General features: G+C 49.4%; 1 protein-coding gene across 1 annotated transcript; it reads left to right on the top strand.

The window, feature by feature from the left end:
• The first annotated feature begins 5,280 nt into the window (after nucleotides 1-5,280).
• On the top strand, nucleotides 5,281-12,543 carry Cfap107 (cilia and flagella associated protein 107). The gene is made up of 4 exons (XM_090333913.1): nucleotides 5,281-5,618; nucleotides 6,838-6,954; nucleotides 10,675-10,852; nucleotides 12,222-12,543. The coding sequence occupies exons 1-4, from the start codon at nucleotides 5,517-5,519 to the stop codon at nucleotides 12,446-12,448; spliced, it is 624 nt and encodes a 207-aa protein (XP_090190039.1). The 5' UTR covers nucleotides 5,281-5,516; the 3' UTR covers nucleotides 12,449-12,543.
• The last annotated feature ends 6,922 nt before the right edge of the window (nucleotides 12,544-19,465 follow it).

Raw genomic sequence — 19,465 nt, 5'->3', positions numbered from 1 at the left:
TCAATAGCCTTCTCTTTTTCTCTTCCCATCACCGTTCTGTGTCAATTTTACCTTCATCTCTCTTGGCAGAGGCCCTGAACAGTGTCATGCTTACTTTCTCTGGAAGATAGGATCATTTTCATAGGTGAGTTTCATTCTAAGTAGTTTCAAAACGATGATAGCTTGTGATTTAACAAAAAGAAACACACAAAATACCAGCTCCTTTGGGACACAGAAAAGACACTGTTCAGAGAAAAATTTATACCTCTGAGTGCCTACATTAACAAATTGGAGAAATCTAAAACCAACAATTTAATGATGCACATAAACTCCTGGGAGGGGGGGAAACAAACAACAAAAAAGAGTAACAAACCAAACCCAAATCAGAAGGAAATAAATTATTAAAATTAAACAGGGGACTGTGAGTTTGGCCAAATGGTAGATTGCTTGCCTAGCATGCACAAAGACCCAGGTTCTATTCCTTAGTACCACATACACAGAAAAAGCAGGAAGGGGTGCTGTGGCTCAAGTGATTAAGCTTTAGCCTTGAGAAAGCCCAAAGACATTGCTCAGGACCAGTAAAAAAAAAAAAAAGAAAAGAAAAAAGCTACCAAGATCCAGAATATCATAAGGGAATAATTTTCAAACAGTTATGCCAACAGTTTGAGAATCTAGAAGCGATGGAAGAATTTTTAGCAAATATCGACATACCCAAACTAAACCAAGAAGATCTTAACCAACTAAATAGACCTATTTCAAGTAATGAAACAGAAATGGCAGTAAGAGATCTCTCATCCAAGAAAAGTCCAGGACCTGGTGGATTTACAGCTGAATTCTATAAGGCCTTCAAAGCAGAACTCACACCAATATTCCTCAAACTCTTCAATGAAATTGAAAGTGAGCGTTCTCTACCAAACTTAATCAATGAAGCCAGCATAACCCTCATCCCAAAACCAGAGAGGGACTCATCAAAGAAAGAGAACTATAGACCCCTTTTCTTTGATGAACATCGATGCAAAACTTCTCAACAAAATACTAGCCAATTGACCTCAACAAGTCATCAAAAAAAAAAATTATACACTCTAATCGGGCCTGGAGTGTGGCCTAGTGATAGAGTGCTCACCTAGCATGCACAAAACTCTGGGTTTGATTCCTCAGTACCACATATACACACAAAAGCTGGAAGTGGTGCTGTGGCTCAAGTGGATAGAGTGCTAGCCTTGAGAAAGCTCAAGGACAGTGCTCAGGCCCTGAGTTCAAGCCCCAGGACCAACCAAAAAAAATTATACACTATGATCAAATAGGATGAATTGCAGTGATGCAAATCAATTATGCAAGTCAATTAATATAAATTCATCATATTGACAAGAGCAAGGTCAAGAACCACATGATCATCTCCATAGATGCAGAAAAGGCATTTGATAAAATCCAACACTATTAGGTCCCAGAAGACTTTTTATCCTTCCTAAAGCTATGAAAGACTAGTTCTTGCCCAGCGTGGTGGCTCACACCTGTAATCCTAGCTACTCAGGAAGCTGAGATCTGAGGATCACAATTCAAAGCCAGCAGGGGCACTGAAGATTATGAGACTCTTATTTCCAATTAATCTCTAGAAGACAGGAAGTTGGGCTGTGACTCCAGGGGTAGGGTAGTAGCCTTGGGCTGAAGAGCTCAGGGACAGCACCCAGGTCCAGAGTTTAAGCCCCATGACACCACCCCCCCCACACACACAAAATCCAACACATCTTTATGCTAAAAGCTCTGGGGAGAAACTAGGAGTCCATGGAACATTCCTCAGGTTAACAAAGGCTGTGTATGACAAACCTATGGCTAGCGTTATACTTAATGGTGAAAAGTTAAAGCCATTCCCTAAAATCGGGAATGAGATAGGATATCCACTCTCTCTCTCTCTGCTCTTCAATATAGTATTAGAATTCCTACCTAGAGCAATAAGGCAAGAAGCAAACATAAAGGGGATCCAAATAGGGAAAAATGAAGTAAAACTTCCCCCCTTTGCAGATGACATGATTCTGTATTTAGAGAAACCTATAGACTCCACTTCCAAATTACTTGAACTGATTTGAAACTTTTACAAAGTCACAGTGTGTAAAATTAACCTTCAAAAATCAATGGCTTGGGCTCAGGAGTTTGGCCTAGTGGTAAAGCGCTTGCCTAACATGCACAAAGACCTGGGTTCAATTCCTCAGTAACACATACATAGAAAAAAGCCAGAAGTGGTGCTGTGGCTTAAGTGGTAGAGCTCCAGCCTTGAGAAAGCCCAAGGACAGTACTCAGGCCCTGAGTTCAAGTACCAGGACTGGCAAAAAAAAATCAATGGAAAGCAGTATGGCTGTTCCTCAAAAGACTAAACATAGAACTCCTCTATGACCCAACAATTCCATTACTTGGCATTTACCCAATTGTCCAGAAACAAGGACATACTAAATCCACTAGTACAACAATGTTCATTGTAGCACTATTTACCATAGCAAAGATATGGAACCAATTCAGATGTCCCTCAGTTGATGAGTGGATCAACAATGGTATTTGTGCACAACGGAGGATCAATGGAATAAAACTGAAGACCCAAAAATCAACCCACAGATCTATGGCCACCTAATCTTTGATAAGGGAGCCAAAAAAACAGCCTCTTCAACAAATGGAGCTGGCAGAACTGGTTAAGCACTTGTAGAAAATTAAGGTTGAATCCTTATATGTCACCCTGCACCAGAATTAATTCCAAATAGATCAAAGACCTTGAAGTAAAAACAGACACCCTTAGAACTTTACAGGAAGGAATAGGACATACACTAGGGCTCCTTGGCACAAGTCAAAACTTTCTTAATAAAGATCTAGAAACACAACAAATTAAAGTTTGGACAAATGGGACTGCACTAAACTGCAGAGTTTCTCTATGGCAAAGAACATAGCTCTCAAGTTCAAGAGAAAGCCCACAGAGTAGGAGAAAATCCTCACTAGTCAAACAGGCAAGGGCCTCATATGTAAAATATACCTACATACGAACCTAGATGGAAAAGTTCTGTTTGTGCCTGGGTGTGTCCATATAAGATCCGCTTTTGTTAAGGCTTGTTCTTCACCCCAAGCATGTGGCTGTTGTCTTTAAAAGCTTTGTGGAAGCTCTGTTCTGGGCTGCTGGTCTTTGAGACAACAGTCCACTGGCTTTCTGCTAAATAATCTGGATTCCACCTATCCCAATGAGGTATCTCACAGACTGGATTTACCGCACAACTGAAGGCTTATTTGCCCCCTTTTAGGGTGACAGCCTTCATCCTGGACATCCACAGGCTGCGCCCAGCCACAGCTGCCCATTCCCACCTGAAAGTGCACATACTCCAACCCCAACTGTTAGCGACATGCTATGGCCTCAGTCCCAGTGCCCATTCCAGTGTCCAGATGCAAGGTGCCCAGACCTGACTATGTGCCCCAATATAGCATGCTTTCTGGCGATAAGCCCACTATAGGCCCTGACTACAGAATGTATTGTTTCATCTATGTGCCAGGTACAGGATGTTTTTCTCATATAAGCCATCTATAGGATGTTTGGCCCTGGCTGGCTGATAGCTCCAGGGTCCTGCTGCACCTTCAAAGATTTCCTGCTCCCAGCCCCTTCTTTGGTCTCCACCCCTTCCTCCCCTCCACCCTATAATTACTTCCCTTCCCTGCCTGAGAGTAATTCACTCTTCTCTATCCCTTAGCCCCCGGGAGATTAGCCTGTCCACTTTGGTGGACATTAAATCTTGCTTTCTTCTACATGACTTGTGTCCCTGTGGTTTTCTAGGATGGTTCTTACAACAACAATGGTAACAGGAACTTTGGAACAGTGAATTATAATCATCTTCTAGAGAAGATAATACCATTCTATGATGTAAATGAAAGTTCACCTAGCAACTGTGAAGCTCTGAATTCAAAACCTATGAGAAAGGGAGGAGGGAAGAAAGAAGGAGGGGGGGGAATGGGGAGAGGAAAGGAAAGGAAAAAAGAGAGAGGGAGGGAGCGAACAAGGAAGAAAGGAACAAATGAAGGAAGAAAGGAGAAAAATGAAATGAAGATAAAACAAGCTAGGCAGCAGTGACTCATGCCTCTTAATTCTAACTCTTAGGAGGTTGAGATTTGAGGGTCACAGTTCAAAGTCAAAACAAGCAGGAAGTCCAAAAGACTCTGATTTCCAGTTAGCCAGCAGAAAGCTGGAATCCAAGCTACAGCTCAAGTGGTAGAACATCAGCCTTAAGTGAAAAACCTAAATGACAGCAGCACCCAGGCTCTGAGTTCAAGCCCCAAGACGAGATAGAGAGAGATAGAGAGATAGATAGAGAGAGAGAGAGAGAGAGAGAGAGAGAGAGAGAGAGAGAGAGAGAGAGAGAGGAAGAACGGAAGGATGGAGGGAGGGGAAGGGAGAAGGGGGGAGAGAGGGAGAGGGGAAAGAAGAAGGGAGGGAAAGGAGAGGAAAGGCAGACATGGTAGAGCACTAACCTTGAGCAAAAGAAGGGAGGAAGGAAGGAAGGAAGGAAGGAAGGAAGCCTTTCAGAGACAAAGACTCAGGAAATGGAAAGGAAGAAAGGGGGAGTGGGAGGGAGTGGAACGATGTAACTTTATAGATCTCTGGAGGAAGACAGAATGACAAAAAAAATGCCTACTTAGAAACTGTTTTCCTGGATATCAAGCAAGAACTTTGGACAAGAGTTTAAATACAAAATGTCTGCCTTCTAATTAGCATTTTCCATTAGCATACCCTCATGAGGAAAAAAAATCTCTCATCAAAGATTTTTAAAAAGTCTACCTTGTTGGGAACCAGAGTCTCACACCTCTAATACTAGCTACGCAACCCTCAATTCTGAGGGTTGTGGGTTGAAGCCAGCCAAGGCAGGAAAGTCTATGAGACTCTCATCTCTAGTTAAGCACAAAAAGGCTGAGAGTGGAGCTATATGGTTCTCATGGTAGAGAACATGCTCAAGGATAGCACCTATGCCCTGAATTCAAGCCCCTGGACCAGCCGTGCATTTGTACATGGGTACATGTGCACACACGTACACACACACAACAATTCAGTTCACCTCACCTGAATGAACTGTGTGTGTGTGTGTGTGTGTGTGTGTGTGTGTGTGTGTGTGTGTGTGTGTGTGTACATACAGCTGCGCCCATCTGGGGGTAGATGAAAACATAGAAATAATAACCTTTCATTCCTGCCTTTGCTGGCTGGTTTATTTGGGGGGGCTTTATTTTTTTTTTCTGTTGAATCAGTTGTTCTCTAGCAGAGAGTTTGTGTGCCTAGCACCTGTCACCATGGAGATAGTCAACAGAAGAGAAGCCAAAATTACATCACTGCCCCTGGAGGGTAAGGTAGCTCTCAGGACTATGGTGCTGGGCGTTTTACTATTTGTTGTTTTTTTTAATGTCCTGAAGTTTTAATACTGCCACCCTCTTCACAATCAGAAGAGCAGCTCCAGAATTTTTTTTTTTTAAGAAAAGCCAAACTCAGCAACTCTGGTCACACCTACTTCCCCTGAGCGTGTCACATCATGTTTCTGAACTTTGTGAGCCCTCAGCCACTCCTCGCGCAGAGCCAGAAGAAATATTCATCCAAAGTGCTCATTGGAAACTGGGTGGAAGAGAGGAGAACGGTGAGGAGGGACTGAGGGGTGGACAAAGGGCTGTCAGATCAAGGGAGGAGTAAAGTTCATTGCTATTTCCAAATTTAGGGCAGCAGATGGCTGAATCTTAAGACTGGCTCACTGGGGCCTGTGTGCTCTACAGGGATTTACAGCTGTCACCAAAGTCTCAATCCTATTAGGAACACCACAGGAAGGGGGGTCACCACAGGGGAGTCTCAGTTGACTATTTCTAGGCATCTGATATTTTATTAGGAAAATAGAGGAGAATGGAAAAGGAATAGGCTGGATTGGATTGTCAACAGGCGAGGACTGTTTACTGAGGAACAGGGAGGGGCACAGACCTTCCAGTGGGATTGGAGGTTGTGCATCTGAGCTGAGACAGGAGTTAGGGTTTTGTGGGGTCTAAACAAAGGGGTCAAAAGTTAATGCAAAAGCCATTGGGCCAAGGGGAGGTGGGACTTCCTGGGTTGAGCCCACAATGGGATGTTTAGAGCTAGGCTTGGGTGATGACCCTGCTGGCGTCGGGCCACCTGTCTTTGGTGGCTTGCCTGGTATCTTATACACTGGGAGAACAGGATGGGAGTCAACCCTTCAGTCCCCAGTTTCTTTGAAGAACATCTACTCTATCTGACTTAACTCTTCCCAGATTCGTCAACTTGCTGGTGCAAGCTTGGCAATGGTGCCCAATTCTTGGTGTAACCGTGTACTTTGAAAGCCATTGGAAAGCCAGACACCAGTGGCTCATGCTTATATGCTGGCTACTCAGGAAGCTGAGATCTGAGGATAGCAGTTCAAAGCCAGCTCGGACAGGAACGTTTGTGAAATTTGTATCTCCAATTAACCACCAGAAAATCTGAAGTGGAGTTATAACTCAAAGTGGTAGAGCCCTAACCTTGAGCAAAAAGAAGCTCAGGACAGTACCCAGGCACTGAGTTCAAGCCCCAGGACCGGCTAAATAAGTAGACACATAATACATAAATACACAAATGGAATGAAATTCTGGAGTATGTTACAATATGATTAATTTTGAAGGCATTACGTGAAATACCCAGACACAAAAGGACAATTTCACTTACCTGAGGTGGGTGTGATGGGTGATCTATGGGCTCGAGGTGCAATGCTTAGCCCTGCACCACAGCCTTCCTATGCTGTGTGCTGCCTGGGCTTGCCGTTTCCCCTCTTTCCCCTAATTCAGGCAGGAGGTCTGAGAACGTGTGCTCTTTTCCAGTTCAGCAAACCCACCACTGATCAGCCACCCCAGAGCGTTTACAGAAAGGAGTACATCCCCTACCTAGACCACAAGCCGGACCACATTTCCAGATGGTATGCAGCGAAGAAACATGAGGTAAGGGACATGTATGCACAGGCGAGATTATGCCAGCTTGGCCCCCACAGGAAAAGCAGCGAGAGGCAGCCACTCACCACCACCTGTGTGTGGCTCCCTTCAGGTATGCCCTGGGAAGAAGGAAGCCCATAAGTGTTCCTCATTAGGGCAGAGTTGAACATGCCAAGTGGCATCCTTTGTCAGGTGTCATTATCCCTGTGGAGGGAAAAACCACTATCAGGTGATGGGGCACGAAGGTAGGGAGTGAGGTAGAGAGTGAGGTACAGGAGATAAGAGAATCCAAATGTTTTAGACCCCCCCCCAAGAAGTCATACGAGCCGTGCTCAGAACAAGGGGCATCTTGGAGTATTTCATCATCGGCTATCAATGACCAGCCACCTTCTGTTCTGGGGAGCCCATGCCAGGGTAATTCATGTGTACTGGCAGCCCTGGACCACAGTGATATTCTCAGAGCACACTGGCATTCCTAACTGCTGACACCCTGCCATCACACTGACACTGGCACTGCTAGCTCTGAAGACAGAACCAGGGGTCTGGGGCCCCCAACCCTAGACAGGTTTTCATAAAATAAAGAATTATAATGGCCTTTCTTAAAAGATGTGTGGCCCCATGTTAAACTGTGACCCAAGGTTTAACATACAGTCTGGTTAAAATTAAGAAACCCCAAGCCAGGTGTGGTGGCTCATGCCTGTAATCCTAGCTACTCAGGAGACTGAGATCTGAGGATCTTGGTTCAAAGCCAGCCCAGGCAATACAAATACAAAGCCAAGAGACTCTTATCTACAATTAATCACTAGAAAAAGTGGGGCTGTGGCTTAAGGGCAGGGCAGTAGCCTTGAGGTGAAGAGCTCAGGAATAGCACCCAGGCCCAAGAGTAGGGCAGTGGCCTTGAGCTGAAGAGCTCAGGGCAAAAAAAAGAAAAAAATTAAGAAGCCCCAGCCAGGCACTGGCAGCTCATACCTGTAATCCTAGCTATTCAGGAGGCTGAGATCTGAGGACTGCAGTTCAAAGCCAACCCTGGCACGAAAGTCTGTGAGATTTGTATCTCCAACTAACACCAGAAAACAGAAAGTGGTGCAGTGGCTCAAGGGATGGGGTGGTAGCCTTGAGCTGAAGAACTCAGGGACAGCATCAAAGCCAGAGTTCAAGTTGCCTGACTGAAAAAAAAAATATACAAGTCTGTGAGATTCATATCTCCAACTAACCACCAGAAAACTAAAGTTTTCTCAAGCTATGGCTTGAGAAGTAAGGTGGTAGCCTTGAGCTGAAGAGCTCAGGGACAGCACCCAGGCCCAGAGTTCAAGCCACACAACCTACAAATAAATAAGCAAATAAATAAATAATAAAAGCTGGGCGCAGTGGCTCACGCCTGTAATTCTAGCTACTCAGGAGACTGAGCTCTGAGGATCACAGTTCAAAGCCAGCCTGGGCACTAAAGACCATGAGACTCTTAATCTCCAGTTAATCACTAGAAAACTGGAAGGGGAGCTGAGGCTCAAGGGGGTAGGGCAGTAAGCTTGAGCTGAAGAATTCAGGGATAGTGCCCAGGCCTAGAGTTCAAGTCCCACAACAACAACAACAAAAATTAAGAAACTCCTCCAGCCCCAGAGCGTGTGTGTACAGACACACACACTCCACAGAAGCATTCATTCCTGAGGATTCCGTTTGTGCACATGGACCTAGGCACAACACTGCCCCCTTGTGGTCACCTTAACTATTACCCCTACTCATCTTTGATTTTCCCCTCCTTCCTTCTCTACACCTTTGCAGGGTTGTCCTTACTCAGGGAGGACTCTCTTGCTGAGCTTTTCTACGGGGCAGGAATGCCAACCAGGTTTTAAATTTCCTATTCTAGCCAGGCTCTGGTGGCTCATACCTGTAATTCTAGCTATTCAGGAGGCCAAGATATAAAGATCACAGTTTGAAACCAGCCCAGACAGAATGTCTATGAGCCTTTTTTTTTCTTTTGGCCAGTCCTGGGTCTTGAACTCAGGCACTTTCCTTGAGCTTTATCAAAGTTAGCACTCTACCACTTGAGCCAAGTACCACTTCTGCCTTTCTGTGTACGTGGTACCAAGGAATTAAACCCCAGGTTTCATGCATAGTAGGCAAGCACTCTATCACTAGGCTACACTCCTGGCCCCTTTCTTTTGCTTCTTTCTTTCTTCTTTAATCCAGGTACTGGGATTTGAACTCAAGGCTTCTTTTTTTTTTCTCAAAGCTTTTTGTGGCTCATAGACTCTTCTAACCTGGCTGGCTTTGAGCCATTAACTTCTGATCATGAGTAGCCAGGATGACAGGCAGGAGGCATCAGGACTGGTGATACTCTCACCTTTTAACCAGTCCTGTGTGGCCCTGTATCGCACACACACCCCTCCCCCATTCTCCTGAGAAACTGTAGCCCTGTCATCTCTGATTAATACAAAAATCTCAGAGCAACAATCAAGACAACAGGGCCACACCCAGAACCAAAAGAAACAGCTAGAAACTGGCTCCAGGCTCCACAGCCATGCCTTCCTCTGTGTGGGATGCTCAAGCTCACTGACCAGCACTGGATACACATCCGGGGTCCCAGTGAGGCAGGCCTTGGAAACCCCACTTTGTGTCTGCACTCACCCCACTTTTCTCCCTCTGGCATTGTGGTCTGACTTATTTATGGAACCAGCACTTGAAGTCTGGGGCACAATATGTTTGCAAACCACAGCAGACAGATCTCCTGGCCGACCCCAGACAAGAGGGCAGACATGCAAATCCCCACATCCTCCCCTGTAAATCATCCTCAGCCCCAGGTGGCCCCTTCCAGCCAGAAGTATTTTCTTAAGACAAGCAGTGAATCAAGCAGCGGTCCCTGAGTAAAGAGAACATGGCTTTCTTCTCTCGGTAAATAACTCCCCACTAAAGCCATAGCTCCCTGGTTTCCCAGATGAGGGAACTGTAAATCCTTCTGCAGAAAAGGCAGTTTATGGAGCCTTTTCTGATTCTTCCCACAGTTACCGGTTGAAATACAAGCTCCCCAATGTCAGTGTCTTTCAATTTGTTTAGAAACTGGCACTTGGGCAGATGAGACCAATCAAGGCACTTAATTTCAGATCACAAAGCATACTTCATATTCAGCTGAGTACCCTGACTTTCATTATCTTTTCTTGTCTTTTTTTTTGGAGGGGTGCCAGTATTGGGGTTTGAATTTAGGACCTCTCATTCTTGCTTGGCTTTTTCATTCAGGGGTGGCACTCTACCCTTTAAGCCACACTTCCATTTCTAACTTTTTTGCTGGTTAATGGAATTAAGAGTTTCTGAAATGTGTTTGCCCAGTCTGGCTTCACACTTTAACCTCCTAAGAAGCTAGGATTACAGGTATAACTTTATTTGCCAGTCCTGAGGCTTGAACTCAGGATCTGGGCACTGTTTCTGAGCTCATTTTGCTCAAGACTGGCAGTCTACCACTTTGAGACACAGCTCTACTTGCAGTTTTCTGGGTTGATTGGAGAGAAGACATTTCACAGACACTTCCTGCTGGGCTGGCTTTGAATCTTGACACTCCTGTGTATCTGTCTGTGAATGCAGACTGTGTTAGGGTGAAGTCGACAAATTGAGATCTAACTCGGTGGCTCCACAGGACTCACTGCCAGCCATGGAGGCCCATGCTCCATCGGACTGCTCCCAGAGCCAGGTGGACGCCTTGTTCTGAGGAGTAATGTGTCCACCGCACCCGTCCTACAGGGGCTGCCATACAAACACCTGATCACCCACCACCGGGAGCCCTCGCATCGCTACCTCATCAGCTCCTACGATGATCACTACAATCGGAGGAACTACAACCCAGGCATGCCCGCCGTCCGGAAATGGAGCAAGCATAAGTTGCTGTGGCTGCCAGAGAAATCCGACTTCCCCCTCCTTGGTAATCTGATCGATTAGGATTTTCTTGTGTGCTAGAAGGCCTTAGCTATGCAGCCATCATTCACAAGGACCTACACTAGGGAGCCAGGCTGCAGGCCAGCAGTGGGTCCCACCGCCACTCCTGGCGGCCTCTCTCCCTGACACCAGAGATCATCTAGGATGCCCTCACCTAGACAGCAGCAGCCCAGATTCCCACCTGCCATCTGCTCCGTGCATTGTGAACATTTCCACTATATTCCCATTCCTTGTTGAGGACCCTGGTTCACAGTACCAGGCCCACAGTGGTGACAAACTCCTGCCCTCAAAGAAGTGACATTACAGTGGGAAGACAGATGACTCAAATCTAAGCCCCCTGAGTAGCTAGGATTAGAGGCATGAGCTGCCAGCAACTGCCCAGCAGAGAAACTTTCTTAAAGACTGACTAAGCCAGGCCAGGTGGCTCATGCCTGTAATCCTAGCTACTCGGAAGACTGAGATCTGAAGATCGAGGTTCAAAGCCAGCCGGGGCACAAAAGGACCTGAGACTCTTATCTCCAATTAACCTCTAGAAAATGGGAAGTGGGGCTTGGCTCAAGGCAGGGCAGTAGTCTTGAGCTGAATTGCTCAGGGACAGCACCCAGGCTGAGTTCAAGTCCCATGACCAAAAAATAATAAAAAAAAGGACTGTGACTAATGGATGTAGTGGATATAATCCTTGGGGGCAGATGTGTATCATACAGGTGTGGGGTATTCATGAACCTTTTATGTGCCATCTCCATCCTGTCCATCCTAACTGAGCCGGATATGCAGGCCAGGATAATCTGCAGAGCCTCACCACTGCTTCTTGCTCATTCGTTTTGCTCTGGTTTTGTGCTGGCACTGGGACTTGAACTCAGATCCTGGGTACTGTCCCTGAGTTTCTATACTCAAGGCTGATACTCTACCACTTGAGCCACAGCTCAACTTCCAGATTTCTGGTGATTGAGATTAGAGTCTCAGGCTGGGAACATGGCCTAGTGGTAGCACGCTCGCCTAGCATGCACAAAGCCCTGGGTTCAATTCTCCACAACCACATACCTGAAAAAGCCAGAAGTGGTGCTGTGGCTCAGTGGCAGAGTACTAACCATGAGCAAAAAGTGCCCAAGAACAGCGGCCAGGCCCTGACTTCAAGCCCCAGACTGGCAAAAAAAAAAGGGGGGGGGTCAGATTTTTCCTCCTGAGCTAGCTTTGAACCACAGTCCTCAGCTCTCAGCCTCCTAAGTAACTAAGATTACAGGCATGAGCCACCAGCACCCAGCCCAATAAACACAATTTCTTTTTGTGGTTGGGCCCTGTGTTACTTGTATCCCTGTGTCACTCACGATTTGTCTTGTTACTGATTTGTCTTGCAGGTCCCCCTACAAACTATGGACTGTATGAGCACCTGAAACAGAAGTGGCTTCTACCCCAGTTTGGCCTGAGAGAGAGCATTTACACTTCATCCTACTCCAGACCAGTGTTGACTACTATCATGCCCTTCTCCATCCCCCGCACCCCCTCTGGCACTTCTGAGAATAGCCACCCCCCCAGAGCCAGCTGGAGACCCGTGGCACCACTGGATCTGCCACACAGCAAGTGACAACCTGGGTATTAAACCCAGCCCGCTGGATGGGCCTTTCAAATCATTATCTGTATTTTATGACGCCAAGAGGTTTCCTTTTCCATAATTAAAACTTTTTAGCTTTATAGTCATGGATGTGATGAGCATACACAGCCAACAAAAGTCAGTTCTGTCTCATATTTGACAGGAAAGGAAACTGAGACACAGAAAGGTAAATGGCCTCCCTCAAGTTTTCACAAGGCACATACATACCTTCAAAGGGTTGTGTGGTCCAATGAGAAAACAGACTCCTGAGCTCCACCAGGAAAGGCTCAGGGAAGATGGGTACTGGTGGTCCACACTTTTAATCCCATCTACCCAGATCTCAGGAGACTGAGATCTGAGGATCATGGTTCAAAGCCAGCCACAGCAGGAGAATCCATCAGTCTTATCTCCAGTTGGCTCCAGTTGTGCACCAGCCTTGAGTGGGCAAAGCTAAACGTATTTATACACACACATACACCTCCCGTACTCCTGGAGTTGTGTGGCAGAGTGGGGGAGGGGGCGGGTGGGAGTAAATGTGGAGGGGGGTATAGTGCCATGGGAGCAGGCAGCAAGAAAGGAGCCTGCTTGTCATCACCATTCTAGATTAGGGAAGAAATGCACTGGCTCACAGCAGGGAAGATTGATTCCCAGCATCTCCCCTCTGCCTCTGAACCCTCAAACCCACTGGGATATCTGAGGCTAGGGAGAGCCATCTGGTAGATGACTTGGAGATGAAGGCAGAGTGAAGAAACTCATGATAAGAACTCACCTTTAGCTACACAGAAGGCTGAGATCTGAGGATCCTGGTTTGAAGACAAGCCAGGGTTGAAAAGCCCATGAAACTCTTATCTCCAATTAACCACCTGAAACTGAAAGTGGAAAGGTCAAAATTTTAGAATTAGCCTTGAGAAAAAAAAAAAAGCTAAGAAAGGCCTGGGAATGTGGCTTTGTGGTAGAGTGCTTGCCTGGCATGCGTGAAACCCTGGGTGTTGCATTCCTCAGTATCACATACACAGAGCTGGAAGTGGCTCTATGACTCAAGTGCTAGAGCACCAGCCTTGAGCAACGAGTTCAAGCTCCAGGACTAGGGGGAAAAAAAAAGAAGAAAGAAAACAGCCCCCAGCCACTCCTGAACCTTTTGCTCCTGGAAGAAAACCCCTAGAGCTCTTGGTACAAACAGAGCTTGGCTAGAAGGATTCAGAAACCTCAGGGCCCTACCCTCCATTGGAAGTGTCTTCTCCACCAGAGAAAGCTGCAGTCACTCTGGCCTGAGTTCAAGTCCCCACAGGCCGCTCCTGGAAGTCCCCAAGCTGCCTGAGACTGCTGGAGTACCAGCCAGGACAGCCCATCTGGACAGTGCAGGCCTGCTGGCTCCCGTCCCTGCTTCTCATTAGCTCCCTCATGAAACTAGATACAGACCTCCAGCTGTGTCCAGAGTGGTCAGGTGTTCCTGCACCAGCCTTGGCTGCTCCCGTCCAGCCTCACCTCCCTGCACTCCCTGAGTTGGGTGGTGAAGCATCTTCCACTTCTTTTCTGGGAGTTCCTCCCTCAGCAGCCAATTCTTGATCCTCAGCGCCTCCTGGTGGCCTTCTTCTGCCTAACGTCAGAAGTTAGCCCTGGTGTGAGGAGGGCTGCAGGAGGGCACAGCACTCTTACATTGGGAAAAGGCTTTAGGAAAGCAGTAGCCTTTTCTCTTTCTTGTTTTAAAATGTGCCACAACTTGTAGAATGCCACATCTTGTAGAATGTCACAAAATTCAAAGTAAAACAAGAGTAATAAAAATTGCAGTGCAATTACAAGTGGCTCTAATTCAATTAAATTTATGATAAGTATTCCTTTCTTTGTATTGTATTATTTAATATCAACCATAGTATTTACCATATTATTCCTATTTTAATATGAGGAAGTCAAATTTTAGAGTTCAAGTAATTTGTATAATGTATAAATTTGTAAGTTAGTAAGTCAATTTATATCTCATTCTAGACAAATGCTTGATCAAAGCACATTGTATTTAAAAACTTTTGTTGGATAGCATTTACTTTGTACAACTACTTAAATATTTGAGAATAGTAATGAATAATAATAAATTAATAATAAACAAATGGAATATTTATTAAAAAGCAATAGCTTAGGAGATGGCCAAGAAAGATCCATCAGAGAGGAAGTTGAATGGAATCACAGCTGAAACTGTACCTGTTTCTTGGATGATGGAAACAACTAGAATGGGAAAGCAGCTAGCTTCAAGTTAAGCCCAACACTGGGTCTCCAGGACTCTGACAGGATGGGCAGCCACCCCTCTGCAGAAGAGGACTCTGGCCCTGCCCTGTCCTCTGGGCCAAATCCACTAAGCATCTTGAGAATTTAGAATCTGAGCTTTGGGCTCCTTCCAGCACTGCGCAGGAACATGGGGCCCTGGGAAGAGGAGCCTTTCCAAGTGCCGGGGAGATCATAGCCTCCTGACTCCAAGTGCACTGGGGCTGGGAGGGATGTGAGTTGTGGCTCAGGTGGTAGAATGCCAGCCCTGAGTGAAAACACTAAGGGACAGCACCCAGGTCCTGAGTTCAAGCCGCACTACTAACGAGTGAGCTTATGTACCATGTACCATGTGCGTATAACACACAACACAAATATAGGTTCTGATTTTTGACACTTGCTCACTGTGCTCATGTGGAAGGAGAGAAAAACTAGCTCACATGTATGTATACAAATACACCTGAGAAAGTGGGTGTTTGGCTCATACCTATACTCCTAGGTATTCTGGAGGCTGAGATCTAAGAATCTCTCTCTGTTTGAAGCTAGGCCAGACAAGAAAACAAGACTCTTAACCTCTAATTAACAGGCAAAAAGTAGAAAACAGAGTGACAACTCCAAATGGAAACAGCTAAGCAAAACTGCAGGACCCACTTCACGGAGAAGGGTGGGGATGGGAGAAATGGAAAAGAAGTACAGAAGGGGTGACAGTGATTAAGATGCATTGTACTTATAAACAGACAGGATGACTTTAATTTCTTTTTTGGGGGGCCAGTCCTGGGGTATGAACTCAGGGCCTGGGCACTGTCCTTGGACACCTTTTGCCCAAGGCTAGCACTCTGCCACTTGAGCTCCAGCTCCATTCCTGGCCTTTTCTGTCTATGTGGTTCTGGGGAATCAAACCCAGGTCTTCATGCATGCTAGGTGATACTGCCAGGCAAACATGCTACCACTAGGCCATGCTCCCAGCCCCAGATTATTTTTGTACAACTACCTAAAGATAACTTTTAAAATTTTTCACTAAAGTTTTGTAACACATTCTGTAAAAAGGGCCAGGTCCTGAGTTCAAACCTCAGTGCCGACCATGCAGAATGCATATACATACACATATGTGCATACACACATGATACATACACACACAAATAGGGATCACACATACTTAAAACCCAACCAAAAAAATAGGCCGTCGTGTCTACTTAGGATGCCCCCCCCCAGCAACCACGAGACCCTACTAGAAAAGAGATGAAGGAAGAAAGAAAGAAGGGCTGGTGCCTCGCTCCGTAATCCTATCTACTAAAGAAGCTGAGATCTGAGGACTGTGGTTCAAAGCCAGCCCAGGAAGGAAAGTGGATTAGCCTTGAGCAGACAAATGCCCAGGGATCCCGCCCAGGCCCAACCAGTACAGTGAAAGCAGGGACAGCACTGAGGCCCCCTCCTAGAGGCACTCACACCAGAAATAAAATAAAAATATGCATAAACTGAGTTATGAAACAATCCCGCTCTACATCTACCTTCATAATGCTTTTTAAAACAAACCGGCCAGGAGTATAGCCTATTGGTAGAGTGCTTATCTCGAATGCACAAGTCCCCGGGTTCGATTCCTCGGGACCACATACACAGGAAAAGCTGGAAGTGGTGCTGTGGCTCAAATGGTAGAGCATTAGCCTTGAAAAAAAAATAGAAACAAACACAAGGACAGTGCTCAGGCCATGAGATCAAGCCCCAGAACTGGCACAAAAAAAAATTAAAAAATATCGGACTTGCAAATGTATCTTCACACTTAAATAGTTAGGTCCTCTGCCCTAAACTGGTGGCGTTTGTGGCGCTATGGTTTTATACATTATCTGCGGCTCCTGTGGGGGGGGGTTCGAGGCCTGAACTCAGCCTGGGCGCTGTCCCTGTGTGTGTGTGTGGGGGGGGGGTCGAGGCCTGAACTCAGCCTGGGCGCTGTCCCTGTGTGTGTGTGTGTGTGGGGGGAGGGGTCGAGGCCTGAACTCAGCCTGGGCGCTGTCCCTGTGTGTGGGGGGGGTCGAGGCCTGAACTCAGCCTGGGCGCTGTCCCTGTGTGTGTGTGTGGGGGGAGGGGTCGAGGCCTGAACTCAGCCTGGGCGCTGTCCCTGTGTGTGTGTGGGGGGGGGGGGGTCGAGGCCTGAACTCAGCCTGGGCGCTGTCCCTGTGTGTGTGTGGGGGGGGAGGGGTCGAGGCCTGAACTCAGCCTGGGCGCTGTCCCTGTGTGTGTGTGGGGGGTTCGAGGCCTGAACTCAGCCTGGGCGCTGTCCCTGTGTGTGTGTGGGGGGGGGTCGAGGCCTGAACTCAGCCTGGGCGCTGTCCCTGTGTGTGTGTGCAGGGGGGGTTCGAGGCCTGAACTCAGCCTGGGCGCTGTCCCTGTGTGTGTGTGGGGGGGGGGTTCGAGGCCTGAACTCAGCCTGGGCGCTGTCCCCGTGTGTGTGTGTGGGGGGGGTCGAGGCCTGAACTCAGCCTGGCCGCTGTCCCTGTGTGTGTGTGCAGGGGGGGTTCGAGGCCTGAACTCAGCCTGGGCGCTGTCCCTGTGTGTGTGGGGGGGGGGGGTCGAGGCCTGAACTCAGCCTGGGCGCTGTCCCCGTGTGTGTGTGTGGGGGGGGTCGAGGCCTGAACTCAGCCTGGGCGCTGTCCCTGTGTGTGTGTGTGTGTGTGGGTCGAGGCCTGAACTCAGCCTGGGCGCTGTCCCTGTGTGTGTGGGGGGGAAGTCGAGGCCTGAAGCGAGCCTGGGCGCTGTCCCTGTGTGTGTGTGGGGGGGGGGTCGAGGCCTGAACTCAGCCTGGGCACTGTCCCTGTGTGTGGGGGGGGGGGAGGGGTCGAGGCCTGAACTCAGCCTGGGCGCTGTCCCTGTGTGTGTGTGTGTGGGGGGGGGTCGAGGCCTGAACTCAGCCTGGGCGCTGTCCCTGTGTGTGGGGGGGGGGGAGGGGTCGAGGCCTGAACTCAGCCTGGGCGCTGTCCCTGTGTGTGTGTGGGGGGGGGGGGGGTCGAGGCCTGAACTCAGCCTGGGCGCTGTCCCTGTGTGTGTGTGTGGGGGGGGTGTCGAGGCCTGAACTCAGCCTGGGCGCTGTCCCTGTGTGTGTGTGTGTGGGGGGGGGTCGAGGCCTGAACTCAGCCTGGGCGCTGTCCCTGTGTGTGTGTGTGGGGGGAGGGGTCGAGGCCTGAACTCAGCCTGGGCGCTGTCCCTGTGTGTGTGTGTGGGGGGGGGGGTCGAGGCCTGAACTCAGCCTGGGCGCTGTCCCTGTGTGTGTGTGGGGGGGGGGGTCGAGGCCTGAACTCAGCCTGGGCGCTGTCCCTGTGTGTGTGTGGGGGGGTGTCGAGGCCTGAACTCAGCCTGGGCGCTGTCCCTGTGTGTGGGGGGGGGGGCGGGTCGAGGCCTGAACTCAGCCTGGGCGCTGTCCCTGTGTGTGTGGGGTGGGGGGGGTCGAGGCCTGAACTCAGCCTGGGCGCTGTCCCTGTGTGTGTGTGGGGGGGGGTCGAGGCCTGAACTCAGCCTAGGCGCTGTCCCCGTGTGTGTGTGGGGGGGGGAGGGGTCGAGGCCTGAACTCAGCCTGGGCGCTGTCCCTGTGTGTGTGTGTGGGGGGGGGGGTCGAGGCCTGAACTCAGCCTGGGCGCTGTCCCTGTGTGTGTGTGTGGGGGTGTCGAGGCCTGAACTCAGCCTGGGCGCTGTCCCTGTGTGTGTGTGGGGGGGGGTCAAGGCCTGAACTCAGCCTGGGCGCTGTCCCTGTGTGTGTGGGGGGGGGGGGATCGAGGCCTGAACTCAGCCTGGCCGCTGTCCCTGTGTGTGTGTGGGGGGGGGGGAGGGTCGAGGCCTGAACTCAGCCTGGCCGCTGTCCCTGTGTGTGTGTGGGGGGGGGGAGGGGTCGAGGCCTGAACTCAGCCTGGGTGCTGTCCTTGTGTGTGTGGGGGGGTGTCGAGGCCTGAACTCAGCCTGGGCGCTGTCCCTGTGTGTGTGGGGGGGGGGGGGATCGAGGCCTGAACTCAGCCTGGCCGCTGTCCCTGTGTGTGTGTGGGGGGGGAGGGGTCGAGGCCTGAACTCAGCCTGGGTGCTGTCCTTGTGTGTGTGTGGGGGGGTCGAGGCCTGAACTCAGCCTGGGCGCTGTCCCTGTGTGTGTGTGTGGGGGGGGGGGGTCGAGGCCTGAACTCAGCCTGGCCGCTGTCCCTGTGTGTGTGTGTGGGGGGGAGGGGTCGAGGCCTGAACTCAGCCTGGGTGCTGTCCTTGTGTGTGTGGGGGGGTCGAGGCCTGAACTCAGCCTGGGCGCTGTCCCTGTGTGTGTGTGTGGGGGGGGGGGGATCGAGGCCTGAACTCAGCCTGGGTGCTGTCCTTGTGTGTGTGGGGGGGTGTCGAGGCCTGAACTCAGCCTGGGCGCTGTCCCTGTGTGTGTGGGGGGGGGAGGGGTCGAGGCCTGAACTCAGCCTGGGTGCTGTCCTTGTGTGTGTGGGGGGGGGGGTCGAGGCCTGAACTCAGCCTGGGCGCTGTCCCTGTGTGTGTGTGTGGGGGGGGGGATCGAGGCCTGAACTCAGCCTGGCCGCTGTCCCTGTGTGTGTGTGGGGGGGGAGGGGTCGAGGCCTGAACTCAGCCTGGGTGCTGTCCTTGTGTGTGTGTGGGGGGGGTCGAGGCCTGAACTCAGCCTGGGCGCTGTCCCTGTGTGTGTGTGGGGGGGGGGGGATCGAGGCCTGAACTCAGCCTGGCCGCTGTCCCTGTGTGTGTGTGGGGGGGGAGGGGTCGAGGCCTGAACTCAGCCTG

This window comes from Megascapheus bottae, chromosome 6 (genome assembly GCF_031878675.1).
Source record: "Megascapheus bottae isolate mThoBot1 chromosome 6, mThoBot2.hap1, whole genome shotgun sequence".
Lineage (NCBI taxonomy): Eukaryota > Metazoa > Chordata > Mammalia > Rodentia > Geomyidae > Megascapheus > Megascapheus bottae.
This window is presented reverse-complemented; position numbering and strand designations above follow the sequence as displayed.